The sequence below is a fragment of the Hoplias malabaricus genome, chromosome 12 (assembly GCF_029633855.1).
Source record: "Hoplias malabaricus isolate fHopMal1 chromosome 12, fHopMal1.hap1, whole genome shotgun sequence".
In the NCBI taxonomy this organism is placed as follows: domain Eukaryota; kingdom Metazoa; phylum Chordata; class Actinopteri; order Characiformes; family Erythrinidae; genus Hoplias; species Hoplias malabaricus.
The window spans coordinates 10,319,929-10,338,243 of NC_089811.1; the positions used below are offsets into that span (position 1 = coordinate 10,319,929).

General features: G+C 36.9%; 1 protein-coding gene across 1 annotated transcript; it reads left to right on the plus strand.

Moving 5' to 3' along the window:
* The first annotated feature begins 264 nt into the window (after positions 1-264).
* Positions 265-13,977, plus strand: LOC136664047 (interferon-induced protein 44-like). Its single transcript, XM_066641069.1, has 11 exons — positions 265-330; positions 3,134-3,165; positions 4,417-4,452; positions 6,031-6,048; positions 8,053-8,319; positions 9,078-9,108; positions 9,827-10,031; positions 11,180-11,323; positions 11,415-11,586; positions 12,669-12,769; positions 13,371-13,977. Exons 2-11 carry the CDS (start codon positions 3,150-3,152, stop codon positions 13,554-13,556), a joined length of 1,176 nt encoding a protein of 391 aa, XP_066497166.1. The 5' UTR covers positions 265-330; positions 3,134-3,149; the 3' UTR covers positions 13,557-13,977.
* The last annotated feature ends 4,338 nt before the right edge of the window (positions 13,978-18,315 follow it).

The following is an 18,315-nucleotide window of genomic DNA, read 5'->3' on the forward strand; positions in this document are numbered from 1 at the left end:
TATTATTAATTTTGAAGCTCTTGCCCTAAAATGGACAGGCGCCAGGGTATGTTCCAATCTGGATTACAGACAATGAATTAATTAATATAAGGCTGTATAGATTATGTAAAGAAAAAAAACAACCCCACTATAAACAAATGCATTTCAAAGACCCTTTCAGTTTCAATTTCCCTGAAATCAGGTTCTTTACAAGATGACCACGCCCCCTCATACGCATACCCTTCTATGGTCACCCAGAGCTTAAAGTGAAAGTAAGCATGCAGTGAACATATATTCACCCAAACAGAGCTGCACACTCAGGAGTCGAACATATCACTTATTCACATACAGGTAAGTCCTGCACCAAAATCTCCTAAGATTATTCATGTATATTTTCATAAACTGAAGGAAATACAGCACTTGCATTAAAGGAAACTATTTTGCAGAAGTTAAATAAACAAGCAAGATCCATGAAATAATGACAAACAATGCCTTGCTGTGCAAGGCAAATCACAAATCAGATTTTTATTTATATGCTAATGACCTAAAAAACCTGAATATTGAAATTTGAAACAACATCTTACATTTTTTAAAACTATGGGGAGAAAAGACTAATACATTAATCAAAAACACAAAACTCAAATAAAAACTGGGAGGTTTAAATAGCTTCTTTTGCTTTCCTCTTTTAGATGTTAAAATTAAAGAATTATAAGTGAGGAAAATTGACCTGTTTAAAAACAGAGCCAAACTATCCGTAGACAGAGTAGCTTGGGCTCTGTCCCATATAGCAACCTACTCCCAACATAGTGCAGTTCTAAGTGCAGATTCTACATCTAAAGCCCTCTTTGTATGGAATTAGTTTTACGGGAGTAGCTGGGGTAATGTCATTTTTCCACAAGATGTCAGTACTCTTCATGGTGGATTCGCACTGGATAAGAAATCTCAGTGTAAACAACAGAGATGGTAATGGCTACTTCACACAGTGTGAACCAGACACATCAGAGTGTCACAACTGTTCAGAGAACAGCCTAAAAGTCTCTCTACGATTGTATATTCTAGTCCTTCATAACAGATAATGCATGAGAAGATGGCCAAACCTTTACTAATACTTCACACAGTTATTAGAACTAAAATAAACAGTTTAGTGGTAAGTTAAAGAGTAGAACATATGTTCATAGTAATATGTATGGAGATTGCTATTGTGCATGAAACCTATCTACACCTACCAGAAATGTGTCTTCACTGAGTGATTTTTCAGGTCGTTTTATGGATTTGATCGTGATGAGTCATTCAGCCGCTGAGCTTTTACTTAAACCATATATTTCATCACTAAATGCCTCCTTCAGCTCCTCCGTTGTCGAGAAAAAAATCTCCCTTTCCCTGGGATATAATGCAGCATTCCCCCACATGTCTATTCGGATGGGATTAATATAACCTGGGGTTGTATTTACTGCTTATTTACAGTAGGTAAAAGGCTCAAGAATCTTTCCTGCAATGGGAGTGCACACTCTAGAAATTTTTTTGAAATGGGCACTTTGGACAGAATTAAAACTACTGAGATACCCAAGTAATAATTACTTTACCCTTATGTCCACAGGTTAAACTAATCCCCTTATGACTACAATTACTACACCCAATGCCTGATATATAGTGTGCAGTATTCTTGTGGGTGCAGAAACCTATTTTATTTTACACTACAGTGCGAATGTAGATGTTTGAGATGCATGCAGCCTGTAGCTTACATTTTCAGACAAGAACTTCTTTGTTGAACATAAAGCAAGAAAAGAATGTATTTAGTTAAACAATAAAACATAGTCTTTACAAATCTGTTAAACACTAAAGCTCAGGGTCAGCTTGATAAGATTCTCCACCCCATAAACAGATTGAAACCAATGAGACCATGGCTTATGTTTGTACAGATGCAAGTTGTTCAAGCTGAATAAAAACGCAAGAGGACATAATGTGTTTTGGAGGACTGAATCAAATGACAAACTAGACATGGATTTTCTTACTTCATAGTAGTGTAAATATGCCGCAGGAGAGCAGTAAAAGAGCTGCATGTGTCAAAACCTCGCCTCCTTTCTAAGAGTTAGGTTATTAGTGTAGGGCAACCTGTCTTTTGCTTGCAAGTTAAAAATAACTAGAGAAGGTGTGTGGATGATCATCTGGTGTCACTCTTATCCACTATTGGCCAATGATTCAGAGTTGAAACTCTAGAAGTCGACTCACTCTCCGTTTGCAGTGCATTTTGAACTTAAAATATTAATGCAAAATGTATCTGAACTAAATGTGGCCACATTCCTTTAATAATTTTGGATGTTAATATTTACTGTAATGTTAAAATTGTTGTTTATGAAACTTAATAATAATAAATAATCCGTCTATTTTTGTTTTTATTTAATGGACCAATAAAATGTTTTTTTTTTTTTTTTTCATGAACCAAAATGAAAATAAATTAACAAGAATTAAATGACAAAAAGGGCGGAACGGTGGCGCAGCAGGTAGTGTCACACAGCTCCAGGAACCTGGAGGTTGTGGGTTCGATTCCCGCTCCGGGTGACTGTCTGTGAGGAGTTGGTGTGTTCTCCCTGTGTCTGTGTGGGTTCCCTCCGGTTGCTCTGGTTTCCTCCCACAGTCCAAAAAACACACGTTAGTAGATGGATTGGCCACTCAAAAGTGTCCGTGTGTGTGAATGTGTGTGTGTGTCTGTGTTGCCTTGTGAAGGACTGGCGCCCCCTCCAGGGTGTATTCCTGCCTTGCGCCCAATGATTCCAGGTAGGCTCTGGACCCACCGTGACCCTGAATTGGATAAGTGGTTACAGATAATGAATGAATAAATGACAAAAATTAGACTAAAACAAACACATATTTTAGACCAAATGTATGATTTATATGAAATTTATTTATTTTTAAAATTAGCTGCCAAAATTAATACTCATGCAAGTACAGATTTTAAGATTTCAGCGCACTTTGATTTCTGTCATAATTTAGGGGTGCATTTCCTCGACAAGGATTAAGCCTAGTGCTGGGCTACACAGCATTTTGAACTGTAATTTTCATTGAAACGAGGATGTTGTCCAGGAAAAGGCTTAATCCCTGTCTGGGAAATCACCCCATTGTATATAAAGGATAATAATATTCTTTTTCTTTTCAGTTCCACAGATTCAAACATGGCGTATATCAGATGTGAGTGTAAATGATGAAATCTAAACACACATTGCCAACACAAACACACAGATGGGTAGAGTTTATAATAAAACCCAACACCTACATGAACCTTTTATGAGAATTAACATGAATCTATGTAAATATTTATAAAGGCTTTTTCCAACAAACAAGAGGTGAAATGACATCATATCTGACCAAAAGCAAAAGCTGTTAAGCAACAAATTTCTGTTAGTACAAGCCTTTATGAATGCTCATGTAGATTTCATAACCAGTTAAAGAAACTCATGAAGTATATATTAGGGATTATTACAACAAACAATACTTACTGAGGTAAAATGTATGAAAATAGCATGAATCAAACTTCAAATATTTATTTGTGATAACACTACTAGTACTACTACTATTTTGGCCATTTCTAGAAGAAAATACACTGTACAATAAAGATGTTCACAAGTCACAAAATACAGTCTGAGTCAAACCAGGAGTCTTTAGGCTAGAATCTGAGACAAGTCACAAGCCTTTAGACTAGAATCTGAGTCAAGTCAGGAGTCTTAAGGCTAGAGTCCAAAACAAGTCTCAAGTCAATATAACATACAGAAAGGTAAGTGTACTTTAAATATAACTGCTTATACATTCAGATTCAATGAAAAAACACTTTCACTATTTTTGACAAGTCTGAAGTCTATTTGTATGTGACTTAAGTGTGACTTGAAATAGAGTTGCTAATGCTGGGATCACACTACACGGATTTGGCCAATTTTGACATGATTTGATCATATTTGACAAATTTCCAGCAACTGAACTGAATATGTGTGTAGGAGATGAGGAAGAACAGCGATGTGGCGTCTGGGATGCCCCACAACACCCAGTCAAAAAGTCTAGCATTTTAGATATTTTTTAGCCTAACATATCCTATGTTCATTGGCAATGAGCAATAGCAGGACAGAGCTCTTTCTGGAACACATATGTAAACATGGAGAAGAGGAAGAGGGAGGCTCTTTTGACCTGGGTCTCCCGGCATTACTTGAGTGCCCATCTTTCTTGAACAGATGTCTAATATCATAAATAATAAATAAATAAATAACAGGGAAAAAGAAAATATTAAATGTAGAAATTAATATGAAAGTATAATAAACACAAATGTAAAAGAAATGAAAGAAATGGATACAAACATAATATAAAAGGTTTAGAATTGATAGATAGAATGTTTAGTCCTTTGCTGGAGCTTTTTGTTACTTATCATGTTCTTATATGCTTAATCCATTTCAGTATTTGAACACCTCTTCAAAGGTCTGGACCTCCAAGGTGAGTACATGAAGATCACTGTGTACAGGGAAGGGGTTACTGGGACATATTCCTGTAGCCAGGCTTTGGGGTAGTGTCTGATGATTTGAAATCAGTGGCTGGGCAGACTATATAATCTGGCCAGGCTCAAACCAAAAAGACAATATGAGAGAGAATCATGTGGACCCACTACCATTAAGATCTAGATTAGGGGTGCGGTGCAGTGCCCATGGGGCACAGGGTGGGGGTAAAGTGGCTGCTGGAAGCAGAAACTGGCTGACTTCTATGCACAGTCTGAGCTCTGGAAGTCCTAGAAGTGTTGGTGTCTCTCCTACTCAGGAGTTGCACAGGGTTAGATGCACCAAGTGTGTGCTGAGATACTTAGTCCCCAAGCAGCTATACAGTATTTCCTGATAAATGAGAGGATCACCTTATTGTGGCTTTGACTTACAGAAAGGAAAGCTCTGACTGCTGTGTTCATATCATCAGCTAACAGGCTTAAACCTACAGAATGATTTCAACTCTCACCACCAAGAGATTGTTTCACATGTTCCAGAAGAGCTAGGCAACATGGAGTCTGAATTGACCCTTGTCAAGGCCTCCATTGTAGAACCATTTGCATATAGTTGTAGTCAGAATCTTGTTGGTGCCTGTTATGATGGGCAACCAAGAACCTGGTGGTGGACACCAGGTGTCACCTCTATTTTTCTTTCTGGTCTTCTACACGCATTTGAGCATGTTTGCAGCCAAGTGTGAAGGGGTCGGAAAGTAGATCAACACCTCCAATTCTGAGGTCATGGTTTTCTCCCAGTAACAGGATTGTTACTTTGGCTGTAATATAATGAGTGAAATAACTGGTGAAGTGCACTAATATCAGTTCAGCTATTTAATCAGCTTTAGAAGTGCATAGTAAAAAAAAAAGAATTTGGCACCTTCTATTAACACTGGATTTTTGTTTTTAAATAAATCAAATGAGATTAATAGTAGAAGTGAAATATATTGAGTTAATTATGCTGCAAATATTTAACAATTGTATTATCTGATTTAAGATCTTGTAAAAAGCTTTGAGGAATGAGTTAATGAAAGAAAGAAAGAAAGAAAGAAAGAAAGAAAGAAAAAAAAAAGGAAAACCATATTCAACAGCAGCAGCAACAGCTCTGAGAATGATCCATTGCCAAAATCATACCTCCTCTGTGATGGTCATGTGGGGTGGTCCTTACCATTGAAGAACAGGGTGAAATATAGTGAATAAAGTATACAGGGCAACAGATAGACACCCGTCTGTAATTGTAGAACTACACACTGTATGGACAGTGAGTTTAGAAATAAAGAGGTGGTCATAAAATGTATGCCTGTGTATATATTGTTTACAATTGTCATAAAATTATACCTTCAAGAGGAAAACACAGCCGAAGACCTAGCAACTAATTGAACTGCATTCAAATTAATATTCTGAAATGAAATGATATAAGAATATATCACTGGACTGGAACAAGGTCTCTTAGTAAATTATTATTTCAGCCATCAGCATTTGTTTACGGAGTAATATGATTCAGTATGCAACAAATAATAAAATTTTGATTGCTTTCTGTTCCACAGCTTTAAATCAAGGACCTGGTGAGTTTATATTTAACAAATTTACATGGCTGTTTTTTTTTCTGATGAGGAACATTCATAAAATTACACATCACTTTCAAGACAACAGACATAACCCTATGCACACAGTTGTAAAGTTCTATTCTAGAATGTTTTACTGACAACTAAACTGACTATATACATATACAAATAATGTTATGTAGCTTTACAAATTTGTTTCTGTAAAACACTACCCCTAGAGCTATCACCAGAAGGTATTTAAGTAAGTTTTCATAAATGTTTTCATATGTTTTATGACAACAGATAACATAGATGAAGTGTAGTAATGGATTAAAGTGGATCTGTGATGACACCAACCACTGATTATGCATTTATTAAACCACTGAAATCATTAAAGAATTTGCTGTCACTAGTTGTTGTTTTTTTTTTTTTTTTTTGTATGCAAGTCATGGGACTGGCTTGCAACTAACTTAAGTTAAGCAGACAGAAAGTTTTCCATAAGGGGGAGCTATTGGATAGCTACTCAAATAAAAGTATTATGCATCACAAGGATAGTGGAATTTTGGTTATACTTTGTGGAAATGTTTCTTTCACATGCTGAAGATACAGGGGTTGGACAATGAAACTGAAAAACTTGGTTTTAGTCCACAATAATTTATTAGTGTGGTTTAGGGCCTCCTTTTGCAGCAAATATAGCATCAATTCATCTTGGGAATGACATATACAAGTCCTGCACAGTGGTCAGAGGGATTTTAAGTCATTCTTCTTGCAGGATAGTGGCCAGGTCACTACATGATGCTGGTGGAGGAAAATGTTTCCTGACACGTTTCGCTCCTCCAAAACACCCCAAAGTGGCTCAATAATATTTAGATCTGGTGACTGTGCAGGCCATGGGAGATGTTCAACTTCACTTTCATGTTCATCAAACCAATCTTTCACCAGTCTTGCTGTGTGTATTGGTGCATTGTCATCCTGAAACACAGCACCGCCTTCAGGACACAATGTTTGAACCATTGGATGCACTTGATCTTACTGGTGAAATGTGCAATTAATGAAGATTGGCCACCAGACTGGTCCAATTTAGCTATGAAACCTCCCACACTAAAATGACAGGTGTTTCAGTTTCATTGTCTAACACCTGTTGGTATTGCATTAGTATTTAAAAAGGTTTATCTGGTCAACCATTGTGAAATATTTCACTCTCCATTATTCTCAGTGTTTTTCTATGAATTTTAGTTAATTTTCAAATTCACTCAATATGGACTTTGACCAGTGGCGGATGCTGGTCTTTCAAGGAGGGAAAGCTCAGTTTCGGCCTACATCATAAAATGTGTCGGTTTATTTATACGTAAATTCTACCCTCCGTTCCTTTTCAAGGAAATGATCTGTGACCCTGTCGTACCAACAAGGCGTCTTTTCCAGGGACTTGACTAGTGTCCTCTCAATGGCCAGCAGCGCTAGGCTGCTTAAATAGCCTTGGCCCATGTGAAGTGTGTCCGCCTGTGCTCCCACGGATCTTTACACCAAGGGATCACTGATTCGCTCATTTCGCTGTCAATCAAAAAGGGATTCAACCTCAGACAGATCATCCAATCATCATGCAGAAGCTGAGCGTCCGGGCCAGCTGAGGCCAGCCCACTGCCCCATAGACCCCCAGAGATGTTGAGCGTCCGATGGGCGGGACAAAGCCCAGCATTTATCCAATGACTCATGTCATTTCGCTGCACTTCGCTGCTTTGCTATTGAACTCTGTGGATGCTCAGCATCCACACTGTTTAAAGGACCGTGAAGCGGGAATGATTAAAAGAAAAGCCGCGTCTTTACCAGTGATAAGAAGCTGATTCTGAACAAAAGTTGAGCGTGTTGTAGTGCATATTTATTCAATGACATGTACACACAACAGTATACATTTGATAACTTATTTTTTTACATTTTAGGGGAAGCTGAGCTCCCATTGCAGTCTTAGAGCATTTGCCACTGACTTTGACAGTTGTATTAATGAACATTTCCTTCTGTTTTCAACAGAATTTGTATATGTTCTGGCTGATAAAACTGTGGAAACAGGACAAGATGTTACCCTTAGCTGTGAGGCAAACACTAGTGACGTAACTGTGAAGTGGGAGAAGGCTGGGCACAGACTGCAATGTGTTGAGGGCAAACACAGAGTAGAAAAAAATGGTAAAAGGTTTTCCTTGGAAATCAAGAACGCTAAACAAGACGATGAAGCCAACTACACCATAACCGTGGAGAATAGCTCAGGTTCTGCCTCTTGCTCTGCCATGATCACAGTTGGTAAGTTTACATTCAATACAAAATTCAGATTCACTGGGAATGCAAATGAAAAATTATTCAACCCAAATCACAGATTCGGTTTATTAACAAAATAGACACATTTCAGCTGTCGAACAAGAACAATTTAAATATCTCAACACAAATAATAATACAAGTCTCCAAACTCAACACAAAATTGCACTTTCAATGATTACTGTGGTCTCAGAATAATTCAACCCCTTCAAGACAAGAGCCTTTATGACATAGCAGAGCACCATTTTGCTGTTATGACCTTCTGGCAGCAGTTTCTGGAAGTGTTCCTAAATAATTTAATTCCATTCATCATTGACAATGGCCTATAGCCACTAATACCCTTCGGTTTCTGTATTGCAAACACCTTCCTCAAATTAAGATAAAAAATTATCTTTTGCTGAGAGCCACGACCATGCTTCACTATAGCCAGGGTGATCTACCCCTGGTGGTACCCTATACTTCATGCTTCCTGCCTTACTGTGCAAAATTAAAACATGGTGCCTGCTGCCACCAATCATCTCTTTAATTATTGGCTTGATCAGTCCAATTCAAGAGAAATAACAAATAATATATTCACGTTTTTATTACATTTTACACAAAAATCCTGTTTTTAATTGTTGTACCAATTTTCTGGAAATGGTATTTGTATATAGTGTATTGCATATGTTTTTGCTTTACATTAATTTACTTCTTAAATAACTAATTGGGTAGAAAAATAATTATAAAAATAATTGAATTTCTTACAGAACTCGGCGAATGGAGAATATTGGAAAAGGAGTAAGTCCACTGTCATTTTTTAACATCATTCCACATGATCAAAATTAAACATTAGAAGCAGTCCTTGCTAGCACAGACTATTTACTATGTGTTATGGCAAAAGCAGCTTTTGTGGTGATGCCTGCTGTAAATGATTACGTACACTGTCGCTGAGTGTACAGGTACCATCTTGTTCACCACAAGTGGACTATGTATGTATCGTAGCCATATAAACTCACACCACTTATTTAAAGAATATAGTATATTCCATCCATCCATTATTTGTAGCCGCTTATCCAATTTAGGGTCGCGGGGGGTCCAGAGCCTACCTGGAATCATTGGGCGCAAGGCGGGAATACACCCTGGAGGGGACGCCAGTCCTTCACAGGGCAACACAGACACACACACATTCACTCACACACTCATACCTACGGACACTTTCGAGTCACCAATCCACCTGCAACGTGTGTTTTTGGACTGTGGGAGGAAACCGGAGCACCCGGAGGAAACCCACGCGGACACGGGGAGAACACACCAACTCCTCACAGACAGTCACCCGGAGCGGGAATCGAACCCACAACCTCCAGGCCTATAGTATATTTCCTTGATTATAACAGTAATTAGTTGTTTCTGTTTAGCATCCAACTGAATAACCATTTGACCTGAGATCTGTGTAACAAACTTTAAATCCTTATCATGACATATGAAGTGATATTCCACTTGCTGGTTTTCCTCCAAGACAAGAGCCAATGATCACAGCTCTGAAGAAATTTAAAATCAACAATGAGGATGTCAGAGAGCTCCGCTTTCTTCTGCATGGACCAGTGGGAGCAGGGAAATCCAGCATAATCAACACGCTCAAAAGTATTTTTGAAGGACATCAGTTCATCAACTGTCTGGCTGCTAATTCAGATACTACTAGTGGAACAAGTTTCACAACAAAAGTGAGTACACTCATAAAAAAGGTATTTGTTCATATATAAGTGCATATTATAATTTTATTCCCACTCTTGTCTGGACATTACACCCTCAAACAAAAAGAGTTGGGAGAATATGGCAATGCAAATAATAATAATAATAATAATAATAATAATAGCAATAGAACTTTAAAAAGATAGACAATTTAAACCCAAGGTATTTCAGTTTGTGTCTGGACAACCTCATTTCATTTGGTAATATGCATAAATTCCTGCATTTCTGAGCTGCAACATATTCTAAAATAATTTGGGACAGGGAAAATTTAGGATCAGAAATGAGGTTAAATAAAACTAAATAATGATGTGATTTCAGACAGATGATATCAACAAGTGTTTATAATAATTTGGTACAAAAGCTGTCACTGCAAAAGGCTAAGTGTTTGAACAGCAAAAATGGGCAGAGGATCACTTTCAGAAACACATGACAAACAAAGGATATGAGTATAGTATCATTAAACAATTCAAGGAACTGAATCAGGAGGAATTTCCGTGCGTAAAGAGCAAGCCTAAGCTGACCTCTGCTCCCTCAGATGGCACTGCATTAAGAAGCTTGTTCATCAACAGCTGATATAATTTAAGATGCTGTCCGGATTATTGTCAGTAAGGACTCCAGAAGTCATGATCTTTCATGGATCTGTGTCAGTACCCTTGCATTTTTCAACAAGGCATTTTAAAATTACATACTGCACATATTATAAAGACATGGCCGTGGAAGAGGTTTTTCCTGCAATTTTGACCTGTCCTCTATAGAGAATTAGTGGAGAGATCTAAAAAAAGAAATATACAAATGGCACTTTAAAACATGTTTGCTTGTAGAATGGGACAAACCAACACCTGAAACTTTCTAATATTTGTATTTTAGAGCTTCAATATATGACATTCTGCCAGTGGATAGCGCACCAGGATCTCATACCAAAACCAATCTGCTCCACAAAAATCAAGCCTATTTTAGCCAGTCACTCATGAAAAAGGCATGGTCTTAATGATTCCATGTAGACTCCGGACCCTGAAAAGTGGCAACAAAAAATGTATGAATGAGTAATGCACTGTATGTACATGCATTATTATTATTTATTATTATTATTGTTGTTGTTGTTGTTGTTGTTTATTTCCAGTATGAGAAGTACTCGATTGGATCTTTACCTTTTGTCTTCTACGATGTGATGGGTCTGGAAGGAGACGAAGAAAAACAGGCCCGTGGGGTGCGCACAGATGACATCATCAATGCATTTAAAGGCCACATACCAGATAACTATAAAGTGAGATCAACACACACACACACACAAACAAAGAAATAGAAACAACAACTTTGTTTGAACTTATTTGTGTATATGTTTCTCTCATGTGTAGTTCAGGGAGGATATCCCAATGATTGAAGAACACAGAGACTACATCATCAGCCCCGCCATAAACAATAAAATCCACTGCCTGGTGAGTGTCATTCCTGCAGACAGACTCTCAATGATGAGTGAAGAAGTCCTCAAGAAAATGAGGGACATCAGAGCAGAAGCCAGTAAATTAGGTAAGTTTCACTTTCCGCTGTGAATATATGTTTTATAATATGGTACATTTCAAGTTTATACAGTTTTCTCATAAATTCTGGGAACAGAGATTGGTTACTAACAGTTTACTGACAAATTTATAGCAAGTGACTAAGACATTGCCTGCACTCCTAAATAAATGTTTAAATCTTGAAAAACGTAAATAAACAATGACAACAAATCTAAGACTTGTTTATGCTGATATTGTTTTAAAGTTTTAAACTCTTAAAGGAAACAGCACTTTTAGTCAAGTGCAGTTTTGTTAAGTATTTACAAATTAGGTGTATTTGATCAATCAGTTTGGTCAAATACATGCAAAAGCAAAAAACACATAAAACATATAAGACAATAAAACAGCCTGTTATCTGCACTCTGATTGGCTAAGAAAAACAAACCTGTCACTGCATTTCTCTTTCAGTATCCAATCAATAAACATATTATATTTTAAATAATCTAACATGTTTCACATGTTACTTGTCGAGTCATGTTTGGTATGTACACATAGTCTGGAATTAGACACTTCACTTATGTATTCATCCTTGTGAATTTGTTCAGGAAAAAAAAAAATTCTACTTATTGTAGCATTTTTCACACAGCTCCAGGGGCCTGGAGGTTGTGGGTTCAATTCCTGCTCTGGGTGACTGTCTGTGAGGAGTTGGTGTGTTCTCCCCGTGTCTGCGTGGGTTTCCTCCGGGTGCTCCGGTTTCCTCCCACAGTCCAAAAACACACGTTGCAGGTGGATTGGCAACTCAAAAGTGTCCGTAGGTGTGAGTGTGTGAGTGAATGTGTGTGTGTCTGTGTTGCCCTGTGAAGGACTGGCGCCCCCTCCAGGGTGTATTCCCGCCTTGCGCCCAATGATTCCAGGTAGGCTCTGGACCCACCACGACCCTGAATTGGATGAGCGGTTACAGATAATGAATGAATGAATGTAGCATTTTTTTTTTTATATATAAATATATGATAAGTACATGCAAAGCAGATACCAATCTAAATGACCACAGCAACCAATCCAGGAGGAGCTGTCTCTTCTACTGAAAGTGATTTCACTTGATCTCCACTGCAGGAATCCCTCAACTGGTTTTCATGACAAGAGTGGACAGGGTGTGTGAGCTGACAAATGAAGATTTGAGGAAAATCTACCAAAGCAAGAAGATCAGGGAGAAAGTGAGTTGTCCTTGCTATGCTGTGCTTATATTTCAGATTCCTAGAAAAGGATTATTTTTTATATAGTCCTTTAGGTACAACTCTAGTTAAGTATTAAATAGTTACATAACTTTCTTAGATAACATGATGCTTGTTTCCAAGCTGTTCTAAATAAGTGACACTGAAATACCAGAGAGTTTCTAAGTATTAATGTGGTAAATGTGTTGTACAAATACTGAATGCACGAAGAGCTCAGTGATGACCAGAGGACTATAAATACAGTGTGGACAAATGAGAGTATTTTAACCATATGTTTGACTTTATAAAGACCTTTTCAGATTTATTCATATTTAACTGTCAAAGTGTGTGAAAATATATTCCCATGTGTGTAATTTTCAGTTTAAACAAATATATAATAATACAGTACTACTACTGAAACTAGCCCCGAGGTTTTAGCACAGCAGGAGTTTAGCAAACAGGATTATTTCACTTCTCTGACTTCTTTTACTCCTTCTTCTACAGTCAAACACAGAACTGTGGCATATGAGGCTACCTACAATTCACAGCTAAACTTGGTAGGTTTAAACTGATGAAGTAATGTGACCTTTGTGTGTGTTTGCAGATTACAATGTGCAGTAATAAACTGGGGGTCACTGAGAACTGCATCTTCCCTGTGAAGAACTACCACAATGAGATCAGGAGCAATGAGGAGTTGAACTGTCTTGCTTTGCAGGCCTTTACACAGATTGTCTACTCAGCTAATGATTTCGTGAAGAAGTGGTCAAGCATTCAGAAAGTAGTCGAATGATACTATTATTTCTAAAATGTGTTGTTGGCATTAAATAGAAAATGGACAAATATTTTTTTTCAAAACTCCAAAACATTTCAACATTCAAACATTTGAAATATTTTCTTATATATGTTCAATTGAATTCAGAGTTTAAATGATTTGCAAATCATTGCGTTCTGTTTTTGTTTACATTTGCTCAGGATCCCAACTTGTGTGGAAATGGGATTGTACATGAGGTGAACACAAATATATATATATATATATATATATATATATATATACTTCAATTTTAGCATTCTAGAGCATGGAGCATGATTGTTACTAGCAAATTATGTTCTATATTCTCATACTTATTCTCATACTCATGAGATATTTCAAAAATATATTTTATTAACATTTCCCACTTTGTTTTTTGTCCCTGTCCTAAATATTTTGTGCTTTTGACCTTTAAATAAAGCCTCAAATGTAAATAATACATATCAAAGATTCTCGTCTTTATTGCATTTTTACCTGTGGTGGTATTACCCTTACTGACATATTGGTATGTCTGTTGACTAGTATCAGCAACGCATAAGATATAGAAATCTATTTCTCCAGTTAATAAAAAATACTTTTAAAAAATAAGAAAATATTGTGTTTCATTACACTATAGGTACAAAGATTTGCCAAAATAATAACCCTTTAAATTTTTCACATATTAATTAATTATATTTAATAATCATACAAAAGATAAGACATAAAGTATCCTATGCCAATCCATTAGAGCTTCACATAGAGCACACTACACTCTCATCTCACCTGCAGCTACAAAATTCCTGTTGTTGAATCCTACCCCTCAAAACTAAGGTTGCTGTGGCCGTTTATGATCCGATCAGCAACCAGCTATCTTTAACAACTATGGTTACTCATTGAGTGCAGCACATGAGTACACAAACCACCCACTGTATTACTAGCTCTTCACAGGTGTCATCAGGTAGACACCTCCCTCATCTGTGTTTCACTGAATTAAGCCCTCTGCAGAAGGCTCAACAGTGAAATCTGGCATCCCAGATCCACCAAGCCAGCTATACGGTCCTCTTTACCATCAACAACGATAAATCCACACTGGCCTCCCTGGTAACTTAGGCTGTACCCAGCCCTACTGGCACGTTAATGCATGCTCAGTGCCACCACTTCCATGTGAACTTTACGTGCTACATAACCAATAATCACAGTAGCATCTCTACAGTGCATTTCCCCAAGTAATATGCGCTCTCCTTATTCACAACCACTAACTAGACCTTTCAGCTCTTTCTGATAACTCCTGCACAGCTGCCCTTAGTTTCTGGCCCCCGATGCCAAACTACACAAGCAGGGAAGTGTCCAACTTGGCTACACATTCCCTAACACCTAGCTCCACTAGTCTTACATATGAATGCCACCTGTGTTCCCTTACTTCAGTCATTAAATCTGGGTACTTCAGCTTCTTCCCTTTTAATGCTTCATCTACTGCATCCTCAAATTGGACTGTTAACTCTATGAAATAAACTATCAGTTTATTTTAAGAGTAGAGCACCATGTCTGGCCTCAGTGTTGCTAACACTATGCACTCTGGGACCTGCAGGTTTTCACCTACGTCCACCAGCATTTTCCAATTTTGTGCTTCACCCCATCAACCAATATTTATAGCCTACGCACATTCTCTAAAACATTCCCCCTCACGCACAAATCTAACCATTTTATTACTACAGCCACTTGTCAGTGCTGTAAAAAATAGCCTTTAGGCGTTTGCTGTCTAACAAGCATGCTAAAACCCGTAGCACCTGATATTGTCTCTCTGTATAGAATGCATAGAATGCTGATAGAGAATGCTTCAGTGTGCCAGTTCCTGTACATAATCCACAACTAGGGTCTTCACCTACCTAAAATAATATTTTGTCACATATTACATACTATGTTTAAGCAGATTTAATATGTGATTAATACATAGCATTTTATTTCAAATATAGCCCCTGTGAAAAAGTCCACCCAATCATTTGGCTGCATAGGACATCTCTAAATCTCAGCACTGGCTCCTGAATCTGTGTTTGTCCAACTCTATTTTGGACTCTTAAGCCTATTTATTTTGTAAGGTGCATTCCCTGAGTAGATGCCCCAGCAATGACTCTAGATAAGAGTGCATGCTAAACTCTCTGTGTTAGATATATTTTATCTTTATTGCTTTCTTGTATCTTGTGCTAAAACATATGTGCTTATGTTTTAGTTTTGTTCTCTCTGCTTGTTAAAAACTTTGGAAGTTTTTTGTGTCAAAGGCCATCATAATTAGATGTAATAATAATAATAATAATAATAATAATAATAATAACATTGTTTTCTGTACTGTCTGACTGTATTAATTATTTAAACATATAAAATATATACTTGACACAATGTTCTTTAAAGGCACTTCCATTTCATTTTCCATTAAATCAGGATCTTTACAAGATAATGTTCAAAGTACGCAACTCTCCGTCAGAGTCCTCCACTCTTCCTGCAGAGCTGAAAGTGAAATTATAACTAGAAAAGAATAAGGTAGTGAACAAGCCAGATGAATTATCCTTATTGTTTTATGGCTATGGATAAATAATTTACAAACAGCTGCCGCACCTCATCCTGATGGTATTGGTCAAAAACTGAACTGTACCTTATGTACAGCCGAGCTTCAAGCAACTCCTTCTGGTGACACAGAAGACAAGCATCAAGACTATTTTCTGTCCTGGCTTCCTATTGGCCTTCTCTGTCCAAATAGCAATCTTTCATTGTCCCCTGCTGTTCAAACTATAGAGTCATTGTTTTAATAAGCAGACTGAGGACTCTTGTCTTCATGCATTATTTGAATTGTCACTAATCCTGCACTTATTTAAATGTCTCAAATAATCCCCTTTTTAAATGTGGTTATTTCTGTTTATTAACCTTCCTCTTGTGTTAGGGTCTTGACTGACCCATTTTTTAGGTTTTAAATGCATACAAGTACTCCATAAATTTGTTTATTGCATCAAGATTTTTTGACCTTGTCAGGAATTTCTATTTAAACAAAATATTTTTTACTTTAAGTTTTACTAAATTATAAAATGCTCTTGTTAAAATTATGGCTTTTCTGTTGTTAGGTATCATTTTAAATCAGAAAACAAAAACAAGTGCCAAATCTGGAATCATAAACACACTATACACCAACAGCCTACAGCCAGCTCTTCTTACAACACCTTGAGCTTCAGTTAGGGACTTCTATCTTTGCCTGTTTCACACAACAAGGAAAGACAGACATGTCCAGACATGTAAGGCCAAGTCAGTTTAGAGTTTGTGTTTTGTAGAGTGTACATCTGCAGTTTACAGTCTGCAACAATGAAAAATTACAACCAATCCTTTCATGGAAAAGGACGCATAACAAGTTAAACAAGAGGTAAGAAACTAATTGGTCTTCTGGCTGAAGGTCAAAACCTACCCATTAACATAAGAAATGGTAACAGAAAGCTAACACAGGAGGAAGGTTAAGCTTATTGAGCTGCTCTGATTTATAAAAGTTGCTATAAAATGTATTTAGTATTATTCTTAACATACATATTACTAACAAAGATCTTCCTCTTCTTATCAATCCTTCTCATGTATGAGCACAGTACAGGATTGCACTTAACGTGTAGTTATTTTGTATGGCTCACCTTCTAATCTTCAGCATTGACTCATATCTATATGAATCTTAGTTCAATGGCATTTGGATGTCATCCAATCCCCTGGACCTAGTTTGCATTTTAAAAACACTTGCAGTTCCAATTTCTATGAAATCAGGTTCTATACATGATAATGTTTAGAGATCTCCCCTCCACTGTCCTCACATGACAAAAGATGAGAATACACATAGAGCATATTAATACAAATGCAGCAATAGCTGCACACACAGCATCATAGACCAGCACATATAAGCAACAAACATGAAATACAGATAAGTCCTGCACCAGAACCTGCTCAACACTGTACAAGCTATTTTTGCATAACCTGAAGCAAACACATTTTGTACAATGATTTAATATAGAAAGAAAAAAAAGAATGATGAAGAAAGATTTTAAATATTTCAGCTGTGTGTGGTGGGAGCTTTAAAATTTTAGTCTAAAGCATAACTGTCCCTGCCTGTTGATCACAATTTCAGTAAAAACTCTCAGCCCAAACTTTATTTGTAAAAGCAACATTCTGTACATTTACTGCTTCTGCCACCAGTACCAAACAATATCTGAAAAATTTTTCACGGCATGTGTGTTTGTGTCATCAGCTTGACATACAATTCTGATGCAGTATTTAAGGAATAAAAATATATTTTCTCCTGTTTCAAAGCTTAAAACATGTCAGGATACCTGTCACAAGGAAAGTTTAAATTGTTTGATCCAATGGCATGGCACAGCTACCAAATATCTGATGGGTTGCACACTTAACATTACACATTTTTTTTTATTATTGATAAATAGATATTGGTCTTATCAGATCAAAGTCCCAACATTAATCTGCTTTAACACATTCCAGTCTTGCTGCCTTATGTCTACACTGAGCATGATTTTATACACTGCTGTTGGTTGTGGAGATAAGGATTTTTATACCATTTCAAAATGTGGTAATAACACACTGGATGCAGATACACATAAAAATGTACTTCAATTTCAGTAAATACACAATACTTCACATTTTCTGAAAAGTTAAAGCTTTACAAATTAACAAAATTTGCTCATATATTAAAAAGACATCTGAAAAGATGTGTTTTGAGGATTGATTTAAA